Genomic DNA, 16,668 nt, shown 5'->3' with positions numbered 1-16,668 from the left:
AGTGGTTTGCTCTGCCACAGGTGGCCTCCCAGTGAGTGTGTAGCTGAACAGCAGAGTCTGGACCCAGGCACTGTTGAAATACAAGTAGAGATGGCAATGTTAGCACTGGCTCTAGCAGATTGAGCTACATGGAAGAGGGTCTCTGCTTGGATGTTATAGCTCAAGCTACATCTGCATTGGCAGAGGGGCTGCAGAAGGGGCTAGAGCAGGGTCCCACAGCTGTCTGCAGGCACTGTGGCATGTTGTTTTCAGGGGGCAGCACGGGCAAGGCTGTCCCCTCCTGTGGAAAATAAAAGATGCAACTACTCCCTGATGAAGGTAGCATCAGGGCTGTGATCACCTTCTGCCTACACCTCAGCTACTCTGTCCTGAATACAATGAGAAGGAGCCTGCTGCCTGGCCCTGTGGCTGACTGACCTCATGTCCATGCAGCTAAACCCTCTGCCATGGACTTCTGTTCCTATCCTTTCCATCCAAAGTATTCAGGGAGGCTTTCTACAAACTGATGATAGGGAAATAACCCTGTTTTATCTCAGGCTATACTACCTGTTTGGCCTAATCCTAGTTGGCAAAATCATGTTAAGGAACAAGGTAGCAGTTAAGCAAGGGTGATAATGGCGTGTCCAGATTTGAGCCCTGTTTGGTTTCCTAGTGCAGATGCTGCTGCTAAAGTCAATATGGATGGAGATCCCAGCCTGCTCAGAACTGCATGGGACAAAGGAGGTCATTGGTACCAAGCCGTGCTTTGTGATAGCTACAAAAGCTGGTGATGTTAGTGTGAGGGTATATGAGAGACAAAACTCCTAGAACAGGAAAGCTGGGGAGGGGCTTTTCATCAGAGTGATGAGAAGTGATAGTGATAGGACAAGGGATAATGGTTTTAAACAGAGGGGAGATTTAGGTTAGATATTAGGAAGAAACTCTTCACTATCAGGGTGGTGAGGAACTGGAATGGGTTGCCCAGGAAGGTTGTTGATGCCCCATCCCTGGAGGTTTTTAAGGCCAGGCTGGAAGAGGTTTTGTGCAACCTGGTCTAGTGGTTCCCTGCTCACGGCAGGGGGTTGGAACTGTATGATCTTTAAGGCCCCTTCCAACCTTAATGATTCTATGGTTCTGTGATTCTGTGTGTGTTTTCAATGTGCTGCATCGAGGGATCTGGCACCTGAAGAACCAGTCCAGTTTGTTAAGGTGGAGGGCAGAGTCTGTATTTTGTTACTGCTCATTCTTACAAGAGGAGTGGACCAAAGGCTGACCATCTCTGGTGACAATGCATGCAAAAGACTTGCTGTGCCTCTCACGGGAGCAGCCATGGGTAATCCTCCACCCCCTGCAGAGGCAGAGTGTTCTGTGCCAGGAGGAGAGGCCCCAGTGCAGGCAGCTGTGGGACACTGCCTGCTCTGTGTGAGAACAGTAACCAATAAAAAGAATAGGCACCCTCCAGGAAATCCTGTGCAGTGCTCAGATTTGATGAGTTTCTCTCACTGGACATTTGACAAAAAGACAATGAAGCAGGATTGCTGCATGCCAGATGTTTCCACTGGAACCTCTAACACTCATTGGATCAAAAATCCCCTAAGGAAGTTTGGGTGGTTCAGTATGAAAATGCTCACATGGGGCCCTGTTCTTTTGTCATTTGCAGCATGTGAAGTAAAATGCTGTCTTTGATTTGAGAAAAAAAAAAAAGACATGTTGCCCTCTAGGCTTAGTTTTCTGTGGCTTTTCTGTGTCTCTCATGGCTTTTCTGTTGTGCTGGCTGTAGCACTCAGTACCTTTTGGGGTTCATCCTCCCTTTCCCCATCTCCTGATTAGAGACCAAAAGGGGTTTGTATTCCTTTCTCTGCAGCTTTCCTGTTGCTTTTAGCAGTAGCTTCCTGTTGAATAAATGTCTTCAGTCATCTTCTCTTTTGCTTGGCCCTGGCTGGGTAGTTAAAGCAGACTGTCTAGCACCTAAAAGTTTGAGAGCTAGGCTGTATAAATAATTTTCACCTTAGCTGAGAAAACAGGTGCAAATAATATGATATAAAACAATACGTAGGAAAACAGAATAGAGTAGAACAGAATAGATTACAATATTGTTTCAGTTCTAACTACAAGGGACCTACAATGATCATCTAGTCCAAATGGTTGACCACTTCAGGGCTGACCAAAAGTTAAAGCATGTTATTGAAGGCATTGTCCACATGACTCTTAAAGACTGTCAGGCTTAGAGCATTGACCACCTCTCTAGGAAGCCTGTTCTATTGTTTGACCACCCTCTCAGTAAATAAATTCCTAATGTCCAGTCTAAACCTGCCCTGACACAGCTTTGAACCACTGTGGTCAGAGGGCTGTCCTATCACTGGATCCCAGGGAGAAGAGCTCAGCCATCTCCTTCTCCACTTCCCTTCCTCAGGAAGCTGTAAATATTTATCTTTGGAGCTTTGCATATTTCTAAGTCCTGAATATGCCATTTCTACTTGCATGGAATAAACACCATTATCAGACTATTTCTACTTAGATGGTGGATGGTAACAGTGTCATTATTTGACTTCATGGTAATAATCCTCATTAGACTCAGAAACATAGCATCATCTAAGAGGAAGCAGGGACACTGATCACCTCTGTCTGCTGAAGTGGGCCAGAGATGGTGACTTAAGACAGTTCTACTGGACATAACAAAGGCTAAAGAAGCCTATCCAAACTCTGTCTATCTCTTCTTCTCAAAGTGAAACAAGCAAAACCTGGAAAAACTTCAACACACTCACATCAAATCAGTTTTACCCTTCCCTGAGCAAGGTCCCAATGTCCATCTCCCTTGAACCTCTGAAGTGGGAATTTGCTAATAACTTTGCATGTTTCTGTGACCAATTGCATTATCAGAGAGCTAAATAAGTCTACAGTAATCCCATATTAATATTATAACTGTACTATTAATGTATTTTCTGTTTGTATGACAGTCTCTTAGTTTATGGGGAAGCTTGTAGTGTTTCTGAAGTCCCCTAGAGTGAGACACCTAAGGTCTGAGTCTTTTTCCATGCCCTGCACTGACTTGATGTTGTTGTTAAAATGAGGATACTGAGACCTATCTTAGAGTCTTCAGACCTTTAGAGTGAGAAGGAATTAATTTTTTTAGCCCTTTCCCTTTGGAAACAAGCCTTATTTTATATATGCAGCCTTTTTGCTACAGATGTATGAGGTCTGTACTGGTCTTTTTGGAACTTGCCTTTCGTTGATTAACAATTTCTTGGAGGTATTTGAGAGTCAGATGCACCTTCCCAGGTGAAGCACAAAGATTTTGAAATTCACATGGAAGGCACATACGTGTGCACTCTTACAGTCTGTATCTGAAAGGGATATTTTAGGTAATTTCTGATGTGAATGGACAAATATTCACCAATAGGTATTTTTTTTCTCTTCTAGAGTGTCAGTCAGCTACTGCTCTTCAACTCATGATCAAGCGATGTCATGGAAGAAGAAGTTGCAGCATATATGCCAGCACTTATGAATTTGGAGATCCTTGTTACCCAGGAATCCAAAAGCATCTTAATGTCATCTACACCTGTGGTGAGCTGCAAAATTTCTTCCTGTAACCCTCCTGGGGGTGTGTGTTTGATGAACACGTGTGTGAGGAATGACGAGACCTGTAATTGTGCATTAGAAGTTGTTGAGCTTCCACTTGGCTCATGGTGATTCCTATTTGTTCAGCTTGGGAAAGGTCTGTGGATCACCTGAGTAGTTTAATTCTGTCTCTTTTTCTACTCAGTGGCTTGACAGTAAAAGGAGAAAACTTGAAAACATGAAAACGATGTTTTGTTAACCCATTCAATACTGCTTCTGCAAGGCAAGAAACCTGGCAGTGGAACCAAAATGCTCTGTGGATTCTTACATCCTGAATGTCAGCTTCCTGCTGCTTCATTTGACTGCAGCAAAGTTGTGGTTATCACTAGGATCCTCATTACTTTGTTCTTTATTCAGTTTCGTGCAGTAGAATAAGACAACCACCAATCCATACTCATCCGTGGTAAAATCACTCCCAAAATCTTCAGGTGAACATTGCAACATTTTTCTAACAAAATAGAATTATAGAATCATCCTGGTTGGAAGGGACCTTGAAGATCACCAAGTCCAACCATAACCTAAATCCCTCTACCATAACGTAATTTACCTGTTCAGTGCTTAAATCGTGTTGCTAAGCACTATATCTACATTTCTTTTAAATACTTCCAGGGATGGTGACTCCACCACCTCCCTGGGCAGCCCGTTCCACTGAAAATATAAATACTGTTATTTGAAAAAAAAACCCCAAACACAACACAGTTGGAGCTCTCATTTGGGAACTGAAGTCATAGTGTTGAGTAGACTGTACTCCTCCTTGACTAGTCATACTTTGCAGCAGAGAAAGCATTGTTCCTCTCTGAGCTCTGGTGTGGAAACATCAGGTCTGTCTTCTCACAGTGATGGCACTTTGGATTTGTAGCTGCTATGTATGAAAATGCTTGAAGGTTTTGCTTATATTGTTGTTGCTAGGATCAGCTCAGTCACTTTCTTTCTCTATTCCTTTCTCCATTCGCCTGGAAGAGGAAATCCTGCTGCTATTTTGAATCTGCAGAGCATGTGGTAGAGGAGGTGCTGGCTGTGTCCTCAGACAACAACAGGTCTGGGGTCAATCTCTATGTGTAACATTTAACATCTAGTGTGCAGAGTCTGAGAGATGGTGTTTGAGAGTCCCTATCCCATTTTGCAGAGCCACCATAGCTTGGTGGATGTCCAGTACCTTGAAGAGCAGAGAGATTCATGCAGGGCTTCAGGCTCTGAGCTCCTGCCTGGCTGTTGTTTTATTTGGCAAGAGTGGCAGGAAGGTTGGATTTTTTTCTTTTCATTTGACTTGGTTTTTGTTTGAAATGATGTAGCAAGGCTATCCATGGAAAGCCCTTTGACTTTTCTAGCCAGGAAGGTAATTTTTTCATATCACTTTTCTCATAGAGAGACTGGAGAGAAGCTTATCCTCATTGTGGTTTGACAGAAATGAAGGCAATACAGCACAACAGGAGCTCCATAACTTAAAAATCCAAGGACAAACAAAACAGAGCCCCATGATGTATTTCCAAGAGGATATCTCCTTCAAAGGCCTCCACAGCCTTATTCTGCCAGTGTGGCCCTGGTCTCAAAAGTCCACTACAAAAGGCATTAATGATCCCTTAATCTGACCTGAACTTTCCCAGCCATAGCCTAACTGCATGAGGAAATGAGTCACACTTGAGAGCACAAAATGGCATGTTTTGCTTTTTAGTAGGTGAAATCTGCCTCATCCTTTGAAGGTGGCCATGGCTCCTTTTCAAAACCATGATCTCAGACATGTCTCTGAGCTGGATTTTGTGATCACCAGACACATATTTCTCCCCTCAAACAGCAAAATCCTTCAAAATGTGAAAACCAAATAAACAAGAAATCAAATTCCAGTCCCATGTGCTTGTGATGGACAGAAATAAATCCTAGTAGTCTTTTAAAAGAAATCACAAACCCAAGCAATTTGATGTTCTTAGGGTTTAGAGAATGATTGCAACGTGGAAAACATGCTCTTGGATACCTCTTTGTTTCAGGTTTCCATAAAGCTGCATGCATTATTGTTCTGGGTATGGCGTTCTCCTGCTTTCACAAAACCTGTGGGAGGGAAAGGAGACAGGCTTTGACTGGTGGAAGTGACTGTCATGGTATCTAGATGCATATCTCTGTTCCCCACCTCTTGCAGTTGGAAACACTTGGTCCCTGGAGCGCAGGCTGAGGCTTTGCTGGTGTTCACCAGAGAGCAGTGGAAGATGCAGGGTGACCCTGGCATAGTTTGGGAGACAGGATGGGTGTACAAAATGGGTTTCTCTGAGCATCACTTCAGCCTTTCTTGTTGCTGCTTCAAGTGCGTGACTTCATAACTCTCTGAGATCCTTGGCCAGTGTTAATGACCCACTCTGCTGCTTCAGAAGAGGTGGTGAGACCAAGTGTCCAGGTGGATGTGTCAGCGTGGGTAGGAGGGCCTTCACACAGACTTTTCCCATGTGAGAAACTTCAGTAACGTAAGAGGACAGGGCAGATGGTTTCTGCTTTTGGTGCTAAAGCATCGGGAGGGCTGGAAAGAGACAAATACGTCTTCTGCTGATAGCAATTCAGGAAAAAAAATCTATTGAGGGAGTTATGAGGTGACAAAAGGTAAAATGAATTGAAAACCCATGTGTTTTTACCAGAAACCATGGCCCTTTTGCTGAGGTGACAGACATTAATGCTGGTGTTGGCTGTGTAAAGCAGTGAGTAGTGAAGAGCTAGTGAGGTGGCTTATCTCCCAGAACCTGCAAGCAGAACATCTGGAAGAATGTCTTAGGTCAGCACATCCAGACTGTTCTTCTCTGGCTCAACAGCAGGGTCTGAACACTATCCTGGATCTGCAAGAGGTCAGTGGATGAGGCAACAGCTTTGCTTTCTTTCAGCCATGCCCAAATTTCTTGAAGGTTCTTTCCTCCTGCCTTCATGTTTTATTGGACATAAGAATTCCTGCTGGACACACACAACTTTATTGATGAATCTGGTTTTAAGTAAAGCTGTTATTTAATTTTTCGCCCAGCTGTATTTTTTTGAATATTTTTTTGTAATTATTCCAGCCACTGGGAGTGTCTCAAGTCAGCAACTCTCTGTATCATACCAGATCCCTCTGCACCTTGCATGAACAGCCTATAGGCATCACTTAGCTGAGAGGGAGATGCTGCAGGTTGCCATGGGTGGACAAGATGATTGAAACAAGCAAGTAACCAGCAGCCCTTCATGACAGTGATCTCTCGTGTGCAGTAGGTCCTGTTAGCCCACCCAAGGAAACATGAAAAGTCTTCCAATGTAAAAACATTCCCAAAAGATCCAAACCTTGCCAGGAGCTGAAATACGGAGTTTTGGCCCAAAGGCAGTTTTAGCCAGGGGGGTAGTGTGGAAAGTGGAATTTTCCACTATGTGGGTCCCATTACTGCCTTAATGAACACATTATTTTTTTTTTTTTTTTTTTTATTTTAAAGGAAAGAACAAGTTAATTCTGGGAAATCACATAACGTGGTGGTAAGGTTGTTTTCAGAGTATGACAGCTGTGATTAGAGAGAAATACAAAAATGTTTTATCTCTGTCTGTTCTTTGAAATACCCTGAAACTCTTAGAGGATAGCAGCAAATAAGAAAGTATTCATACTGGTGTCATTGTTGTTTTGTACTTACTGATAAAAGCCACTGTATTCCTGACCTCTACCATTTTCTTAATTGTCCACTTACCTTCAAAGACTCCCTTGAATTGTCCCAGTCTCTTTTCTCTAGGCTGGTTCTTTTGGCCTCTACTGGAGTCTTCAATCAGCAATGTATTCAAACACTGTGTTGAATTTTTTTCACATACATAATGCCACTTGGGTTCAAGGAAGTGTTTAAGTGCCTGCTTTATTCTAAGACCCATGCATAAATACCATGAAAGTCAAATATTTTCTCAAATGCTTCTTGAGTGGGAATGAGAGGCTCGTCTGTGTGTAAAGAGAAACCTTATTCTCAGCACTAAGAGTCGAGAGAAAGGAGCAATCCAGGGTGCCTGCTGTCCCCACTGCCTCCCCCTGCCATCAATGGAGGCTGCAAATGTAAACCCTCTGCTAAGTACCTTCTGTTCTTTAAATCCATCAGAAATGGCCCAATGAGGGAGAAAACAAAATAAGAAAAAATATAAAAAATATGGGGATTGTGAATTTCTTTGTGTCTAGGTGTGTTTCTGTTGGCTGGCTACCAGTCCTGATAACTGATGGCTTTTTAGTGCCTTTATTAGACACAGGTTGGACAAAATGGAGGATATGTGACCTTGGATGTGTTTGTGATGTGAGTATCCATCGTGTGTGTGTTTAGATGTGTGTGTGTCTCCTGCTTGCTTCATGCTTGATGGAAAGGAGTCGTTGAGCTGAGAGCTAATGAACTGCCATGGTAACTCATAAATTGCTTGGAAAATCCTGCAGTTCTGTCACATAAATAATCTTGCCATCCTGCTTTATGAGGCAATAAGCTGAGTCCCAGAGGGCAAGTGCTTTGTGTCCCAGTGAGAGAGCCAGGCAGGTAAAGGACAAAGCATGAGCACAGGGTCAGCAGCTGCCATTTCACAAGGTCTGATGATGCTGGGAGAACAGATGGGGTTCATCAGATGGGGTAGAGATGCTCTGGGGTGGTGGGGGTGTGCTGACCTTTGCTTTCCCTGGGTGCTTGGGAAAGCAGCCTGTCTTTCTCCAAAATGTTATGTTTAAATAAATAGTCTAGCAAGTTGAACTACAGGCAGGGTCTGTGTTAGACAAGGTAGCTCTGAGGTGGTTGCCCTCATCATGGTGATGAGGAGAGAGCCTGAAGAGCTACACAGATCCCCTCCTGTCTTCTCAAAGGAACTGTGCTCTAGTCCATTAGCTCCTGTGCAGTGAATCTCCCAGTGCCTCAGGCTGGATGAATATAATGGTCTCTTTTGCCCTTACAATTTATGAATTCATCAATGTAGAAAATGTATTTTTATCACTGCAAAAGTTATTTCTGTTGCCATAAAAAGCAACGTCCAAAATCTGCAAAAAAAAAACAAAAAACAAAACCAAACAGTAGAAAAGGAAAATTTTGCAGACTTCTAAGAAAAAAAAAAAGTCTATTAGACCCTTTTGAAACCAGGCAATACAAACAGAGTCTTGCTAGAGAAAGGCAGACACAATATATATAATGCAGACTTCCTTTCTTCAAAAGTTGAAATAAAATTGATTGCATGCAAGTGAACATTTTAGGCAACCTAGCTCTAGGGATGTTAAACTGAGTGTATGTTGTTTGATAATGTTGGTTTAGCTGTGATTCTTGTGTTACCCTATAAAGCAGAGCTCACAAACACGTCGTTTTAGAAGTCATGGGCCTCATAGTTTGACCTACTAAATAAATAAAAAGTGGAAGAACAGTGTAAGATAGTTCTGTTATGTGGCTACTTCCAGTGTCAAGATACTGGGTTCACAGATGGTCTGGGAAATCTGTTCAAATCCTCTGTCTTATTTTTCTAATAGAAGCTTGCACAGTAATTTTTGTGTCAAGCCCCTGCTCTCTTCAAGCTATGGTGTACTTTTAAAAAAAGCTATCTAGTCCTCATGTAATGACTGCCATAATGAAAAATTCATGAAGTGGGATTCATCTGACCAGGTGTGGACACATCAGCCACAGAGATTTATAGCGCAGACATTCCCATCAGAGAAGAATTCCTGTTACAGGTAATGGAGAGAAAGCTGCTTTTGAGGCACAAATCATCTCATCCTGAAGTGGGTGCCTGAAAGAAATGAACTGTACTGACTACAAAGGGAGCTTCTGGTGCTTAGCTGAGGTATTGTTATCTACACGTAAGGGCCTCTACAGTGCATTTGGTTAGATGGCTTTCACCCACCCTGTCCTTACAGAAGTGGTCTTTTTTTTTGGGTCAAAATGATCACTGCCATCACTGCCACTCACATCAAGGAGTGTTTTCTCCTTACATTTATTGGTTCCCACTCCCACTGTTTCACTGGATCCCAAATTATCATAGATTTATCCAGGTAACAGGTGAATGTGGTGCTTATTTCAGTATTTAAGGGAGATTTCTTTCTCTGAACCTTGAGAAATTACCTGTGGCCAGACATGAGTGTTAGGGCTGAAAAAGTTCTCAAACAGCAGCTCAGTGCTATTGATATAACCCAGATCAGGGTTATAGCAGTCTCCAGACTCAGGTTGGAGAAGGATTTTCCTGTTAGGAATTGAGATCCACTTCCTACATTTCTCTATTATATATTCCCTTGATGTCTCTAGGAGCTAGGCTGGGTTCAATAGCTTTGCTGTCTTCTTTGACTGGCTTTGAGATTTTTATTCCTTTGATCTTTTGTTCTTAAGGTAATATTTCTTGCAAGCTGTTAGGGACTGGTGTGGGAGAGGGGGCAGAGCAGATTTCCTTTGGTGATGTGGCATCGTTTCCTACTCCTGCAAGCAAATAGACTTGTTGAACCTCCTTCCAGCCTTTAACACATTTCAATCCAGGGGAAGGAAAAGCAAGGAGCTTGTTTCTTCTTTCAGAATCTTAGCCCTCACTTTCAGAAATACTCATACTTCACAAGACCTGTTATAAAAGCCTGTGGCAGTGCAACTGAAGACTGCACCATTATGGGTAAGCACAAAACTTAAGGCTGACATAGTCCAATTTATGAGGCTTTGACTCTGTAGTCTTTGGTGATGCTGTCTTAACAATTTGTGTAGATGCTGCTTCCTGGGTCTGAGGGAGAAGCAAAGAGGGAAACACTCAGCAAGGCTCATGTAATTCAGATCTGTTGGAGATCATGGAAAACCTGAGGGCAAAGGCAAGATGCCATCTCTTTTGCTGACCCATGCTAAAGTGAGTGGTGCACAAGCTTTACTACTGGGCTTGGAGGTACCTGCAAATGACAGAGACTGTAGAACTCTGCCATCTTACATCAAGGAGGAAGGTGCTACAGAGCCAAGGAGCTGTTTAGGTTTAACGTTAGTGATCACACAACGGTGTGAAATGTGAGTGACATGGCCAGGAACAACTTTAGCTGGTAATTAGAAAGGGCACAAACAGCTTGATTAGTTTTGAGATGAAGCTTGGTAAATTAGGTAATTAGAAGCTGTCCTTGTGCTGCTCTGGTTTGTCTTTGCTTACTGTACAAGTCGCCATAGCTTGGTTTAAATCACATGTCCAGAAGAGTTCGAACATGTCTGACCTGGCTGGCCCAGACACAGCAGCTCTTCATTGCCAGGGCAGAATGAGCCTGTGTCTGACACTGATAAGAGTAAATAAATATTCTAAGGAAACAGATCTCTGCATCTCAGGTGGAGGAGGAGCAGGTAATGCTGTCACTTCAAGGGAGAGGTTTGAAAGCCCTTTGATTCTTGCAGAGAAGAAATGGAGATAAAAATCATTGCCTTGGGGATGGGGAGGAAGGAAGAATGGGCTGGAGGAAGCACAGAGTGAGTTCAAAGGACAACTTTTATGATGATCCTAAGCAGAATGAGCTGCAAGACAAGTGCTGCCTTACAATTAGGCAAGTTGTGCAAGCCTCCTGCTATGGTCCTCCATTTCTGCCATTGCTGGGAAACATACAGAGCTTCTTCTATGGAAAAAAAGCAGAGACCCATAAAGAGTTACCTGAAGTACCCTGCAACTCCCAATCCCCACTATTCACCAGGTGTGTGCACCTGAGGCTTTTATTCCTTTTATCTCTATTTTTTGGGGCTTTGTTTTAGTTGATGAGGACCATGGTCTAAAAGCCATAGGTGTGAAGTAGGAGCTCATTGTGAGGTTCCTGCTGAGTAAGTAAGGGGCTGCAGCTGGTCATTTTGCTAAGGGTCTGTGCTGCTCCTGGCTAGGGGCTTCTGGAGTCACAGTCATGGCTGGATTGTTGTGGTGATGTGGGTGATGGCAAGGATGGGAACGAGGCAGGTGAGACTTTTTTCATTCTGGTATGATCTATATATTTTAGAAATTGAGAAGTTTAAGGCATGTTTTAGAATGGATCCAGACTCTCAGTTCTAATAACTGTAAGGCTGAACTAACATAACCAAGATGTTGTGGTGGCTGACAAGGTTTTGAGGTTTCTAAGCAGATTTGGTCAACGAATGGTTTCCTTGGGCAAAAATATGCACATATCCTTGGATTTGAACAACAACCTGGCAGAACAGCAACCTGGAGAACTGATTTCAGGCTGGAGGTGACTCTGGGGGTCTGCCTGGAGGTACTGAGGCCTCCCTGCTTGAATAGGGAGAACACAGCCTGGAAAGCAGTTGTGATCTATCCATGATTTCACCCCAGAAAAGCAGACCTACCAGAGAACGTGCAAGGTGACTTCTAATTGCAATTTATCTAGAGGAAATCTCTCAGGAAGCCCGGAGAGAGATAAGTAGAGCAGAATTAAGGTTACACGGGTTATCTCTGTGGTGGCTTTTTTTACTGTAAGCTTAACCCTGCTGTCCAGGCTGTTTTTTTTTTTTTTGACATACTGCCTCCCTTAACAGTGTTCATTTAAAAGTTCTGGCCATGAATAAGTGGTAGTTATTGAACATGTTATTGTCACAGGGTACTTCTTTACCTGGGAACCTCACTGAATAACCTCGTTAAATAGGGTTACTGGTGATTCTCCACGCCTGTCAGGACTTGCACATTTTCAAATATAGTAATTAACAGTAATGTTGCCTCCTATGAGTCGTTTTAACTGAGACAGTCAAGGCAGTAGGCAGCCAGTCTGCCAGCCCCTTTCATGCAGGAGGCTGCAGGCTATAACCAGAGGAATGTCTCAGCGATGAGTGTGGCTGACCCTTCATTCAGTGATCACCCTAACTCCTCCTAATTGAGGTTAATGCCAAAAGCATTGACACCTTGATGCTAACTCATTAGTGCCTGGAGGCTACTGGAGATTGCTGACAGCTCGGTGAAACGCTCATTAGATTCAATTCAAAGGGATCGTTTGACACCATGACCAATTAAGATATATTTTTGCATGGATCACGGATGTATTTGCCTTTCCTTTTTGAAGCTGTAACAAGGCAATGCCACTGCCTTGCTCCTTTTTTGGGAGGACTCACAGGTGGTGTCTCTCTTTGAGCACAAGCACATTGCTCTGCTCTTGCACCTACCACTGCCCTGCTGTTCCCTAGCTGCCCTCTCTACTCTTTCTCCACTTCAGTGTGAAGCAAAGAGGAAATTGTCAGGGATTTTAAAAGTCCTTGTTCCTGAGCATGAAAAGGGAACTGGTAGAGTGGGACAGAGAGGGGAAATAAATAGCAATTTTGTGAAAGCCACCAAAGATGCAAATATATGCGACTTCAGTGATGGGGTCCATTGTTCAACTGTGACCTGCTGCTGAGATAGAATAACAGTAACAGACACTCAGGGGTGTCTGTAGCCTGTTGATGAAAGGTCCATGGGTATCACATGTGTATTTAATTGCTGGGAGGTGCACCGATGACTTACACAACGTTGCCATGCCCACAGGCCTGGGCAAGGACTGTCCTGCTGTGCAGTGCACTCATGTACCAAGAAGCAGTCCCTGCTATGACTAATTTAGTGGTTACGTAGGCAGGGCCAGACAGACTTTGGGAGAAAGTATTAGTCTCATTTTTAGGCATGGAGACAACATTTACACAGGGGTTTGTGTCATAGGAACTGAACCTAAGATGTATCAACGTTACACCTTGGCTGTGCGTGCCCCCTCCCTGCTGAGCAGCTTATCGAGGTTTGTTCTGTGGTGTCTTTGTTAGACAAGTAGATCTGTGCTTTGTTCTCCAGGTGGACTTTTCACCTTGCAGTATTTCCTGCCTAATCCTTTCTTACATGAGATGAAAATAAAGCAACAGGATGTGGCAAGATTTTTTTCCTGTTTTGGATGTGAGCTTTGGCTCTCCACACCCAAAATAACTAGGGAGGGACCTCCATAGCAGGCAGCCTTTAGCACCCCCTGCCCTGCGTGAACTAGACAGGAAGGAGGATGCTTTGCCTTATCTGACTTCTATGACTTATGTGATTTAAAATGGCTGGATGATGGCCAACCTGGGTCTCTTCAGTTATGTGTCACTAAAGAGCATTTCTCTTGTTCCAGTCCAAGTTCTCGGCTGGGAGAGGCACAGTGATGGTAGGGTACAGAGGCTGACATTCCTGTTCCTTCCCACTACCCAGGAACATGCCCAGCCTCCTTTCATCCTTTAGTGGTATAAGAGAATTCCAGAGAGCCATTCTTTCCCCCCCCTTTGAACATTTTCTTACATTCTTGCTTGACCTCTGAGGCTGAAGGCATGGATATTTAATAATCTTACTGTATGGAAATTTTTGGAATGGACTTTTACAGTCTTGGTGTCTGGTCATCCCTGCACTGGTGCTTAGAGGTGAGGATGCTTGTGAGGCTTTAAGAGCAGAGACCACCCAAAACTTCTTCATGTAATGTCTGCTCAGTGCAGATGACCTTTTGTGAGGCACCCCACCTTCAATTACAGTGGGGAGGAGATTGCCACAGAAGTTACACCCCAGCAGTCTTGTTCTTCCAGAAGCTTTCCTAAACATTCACCTGGCATCTACTTTTCCTGCCTCCATTCCATGACCTCCATTCATTCAGAGTGTATGTACCCAAACAGTTAATGCCCCTTCAGACAGACACTTCACTTACTGTTGACAGTGGCTACTTTTCGTGTCCTGTTTAAGTCATTGTTTAGCTAAGCCATTCATGTTCAGCTCCTTTAATCTTTCATCATAAATCAACCTGTCCAGTCGCTCAGTTGTCCTTTTGTTGCTCTATTCCACAATTAACTGTATCTTTTAACTAACACTGAGCAGGCTTATGATTATTTTTCCCCTGGAGTCCAGCAGAAACTTACAATTTCTTTGCTATAAGTTGCCTGTGGCTGTTTCAGCATCGTGCAGTATCAGCGCCACTAACGGGGAAGAAAAGCTGACTCCTTCTCTGGAGTTTTAATCCCAAGTATCCTGCTGCTCAGTATTTCACTTATTTTCCCTCATTTAGGTGAACTGAGCCAAGGAAAGAAGCAATTTCTGAATGTCACAATAGGGAAGGATTTCTGCATGGGGAGAACAGGATCATGGGGCATCATGGAGCACAGTATCAGCATCCCTTGCTGGCCAGATTTGTTCCCAGCCTTACTAAGACAAAGGCCTGGGGCCTTAAGGATGACTGATACTGCATAATACAAACAGTGGAGCAAATCCTACTAAATCCTTTTAGAAGATATTTAACTAAATTCCTAACCCATGTGGCCACCCCGGGCTACCTCTTATCTTTAAAAGCCATCTCACAGCTGCCTGCAAAGACTCTGGAGGCTGATTAATCCAAGTAGATGGACCCTCGGTGTCAGTGCCTTCAGGGGAAGGAGAGAAGAGAGGACAGAGCCTTGGAGGTCTCTCTGAATGGGTGTTACTCCATTACAGTCCAAGCCAAAGCCTCAGGGAGAGGAAGATACCTGGTATGCAGCTCCATCTGGAGTCCAACAGACCTGTTCCCTGGCTGGCCAAAGTTCCCCCAGTCTGGATGCTCATAGCTCACAGTGACCTGGGGAGTATGTATCAGGGACTAGTTTGTAGATGTGACTTGCACTATCTAATTCCTAGATCATATTTATTTGCTTCAAGCTTTGATTAAATTCTTGTAGCATTTCCTTTAGAAGAAAAAAACGCTTATCGGAATAGACCAGAAATGTCTTTTTGTATGAAGGTACATGAAAAATTAGAAAACAAAAAAGATCAGCTCATAAAAGGGCAAAGCCCTACCACATTTGTTTCTCCTCCTCTTCCTCAACAAGTGCTGCTTCTTTATTTTTGGCCAGGCATGGTGGTTAGCATGGCCCAGTGGATGGGCATTGACCTAAGGCCAAGAGGCTTTTTTTCTGAACCCTGATTTGTCACCAGCTCTTTGGTACTGAGTAGTCACTTGTCTTCCTCTTGCCTTCTGTGGGTAGGCTGCCGGTCCTGGGGCTGTTTGCTCAGCATCTGGCATGAGAGAACAGCAGCCTCACCACCACCCTTGGGCTTTCAGTTTATGCAGACATGATCACACAGATGAGATGAGTCTCTGCTTTCAGTGCCTACAGTGGCTGTTGAACTTTATTGACGTGAAGCTTTGGAAAGAGAAGGTGTTAAGCTGCTGCCTGACATATCCATTGCTGTCACAAGCATTCACTCAGTCATGAATTCAATGACTGCTTCACATTTATTATTTTTTTCTTCTGAAGTACTGTTATAATTCTTACTACTATTAAAAATAGCTAATATTAAATTTTGTTCTCCCCTACATTTTTTTCAGTGAAGAAACCAAACCATCCAGGATTTATCCCAGGATTACATACTAACAGATAGTTTTTAACATGCTTTATATTGATCAAAGGGTCTGACTTCTATTGTGTGAAAGCAGTACCTGATTCCCACAAGTAAAAAAGGCAGATTTTATCCTCTGTGCTATTAAAGATTATCAAAACCTTCTGCAGATGCCTTGGGTATCAGCAAAGAATGAGGTATAGGATGTCAGTGCTGGGTTGTACCTCTCTTTTGAGAGGATGGGGCCACCTAGTAAATTGGAGTTGGAAGGTGTGTTAGGTAAACTTTCTGTCACTTAGCCTATTACAGGAATAACAAACAAATGGATTTTATTTCCTTCCTCACCTCATCATTCTTTGCCCCCATAGTTGTGCTTAATTAAAAATGAGGGTGCCTCTGAATGAAATGAGGAAGGCACAGATCTTGGTTTGTATTTTTTGTTTTTCTTGCCTTCCTGTTCCCATTCAGCATGGTCAAGGTAGTGGTTTTCTCTTCAGCAACACTTAGGCATCTGCATATGTTTGCATTTAATTTCCAGATGGGGAGGCAGGCCTCTAATAACAGTGCAAGTTGCTGCTTTCTACATCTGCATGACTGACTTATCTTCCTTTTGCAGCTGGCCAAGAACCGGCGCCCCATGCCCTGGGATGCTGACACTCCTGGCTGAGCCAGGCTTTCTGACTTTCAAGCTAGACTGGTGCAAGAAATGATTTGCCTGCTCCAGACTGCAGAAAGGTTCACCAGCTCTTTACATGTGTGAGGCTGGCTTGCTCTTAAATTCAGGATCATACAAACTGCTTTACTTTTTTGGCATGATGGCTCTTTGTAAAT

General features: G+C 43.5%; 1 protein-coding gene across 1 annotated transcript in view; it reads left to right on the top strand.

The window, feature by feature from the left end:
* EVA1A (eva-1 homolog A, regulator of programmed cell death) overlaps positions 1–16,668 on the top strand; it is a 203,823-nt gene that overhangs the window by 95,917 nt on the left and 91,238 nt on the right. The window contains exon 5 of the mRNA XM_051613652.1: positions 3,400–3,543. Within this exon, the coding sequence (XP_051469612.1) occupies positions 3,400–3,543 (144 nt within the window). The remainder of the gene's footprint in view (positions 1–3,399; positions 3,544–16,668) is intronic.

This window comes from Apus apus, chromosome 3, assembly GCF_020740795.1.
Source record: "Apus apus isolate bApuApu2 chromosome 3, bApuApu2.pri.cur, whole genome shotgun sequence".
Lineage (NCBI taxonomy): Eukaryota > Metazoa > Chordata > Aves > Apodiformes > Apodidae > Apus > Apus apus.
This window is presented reverse-complemented; position numbering and strand designations above follow the sequence as displayed.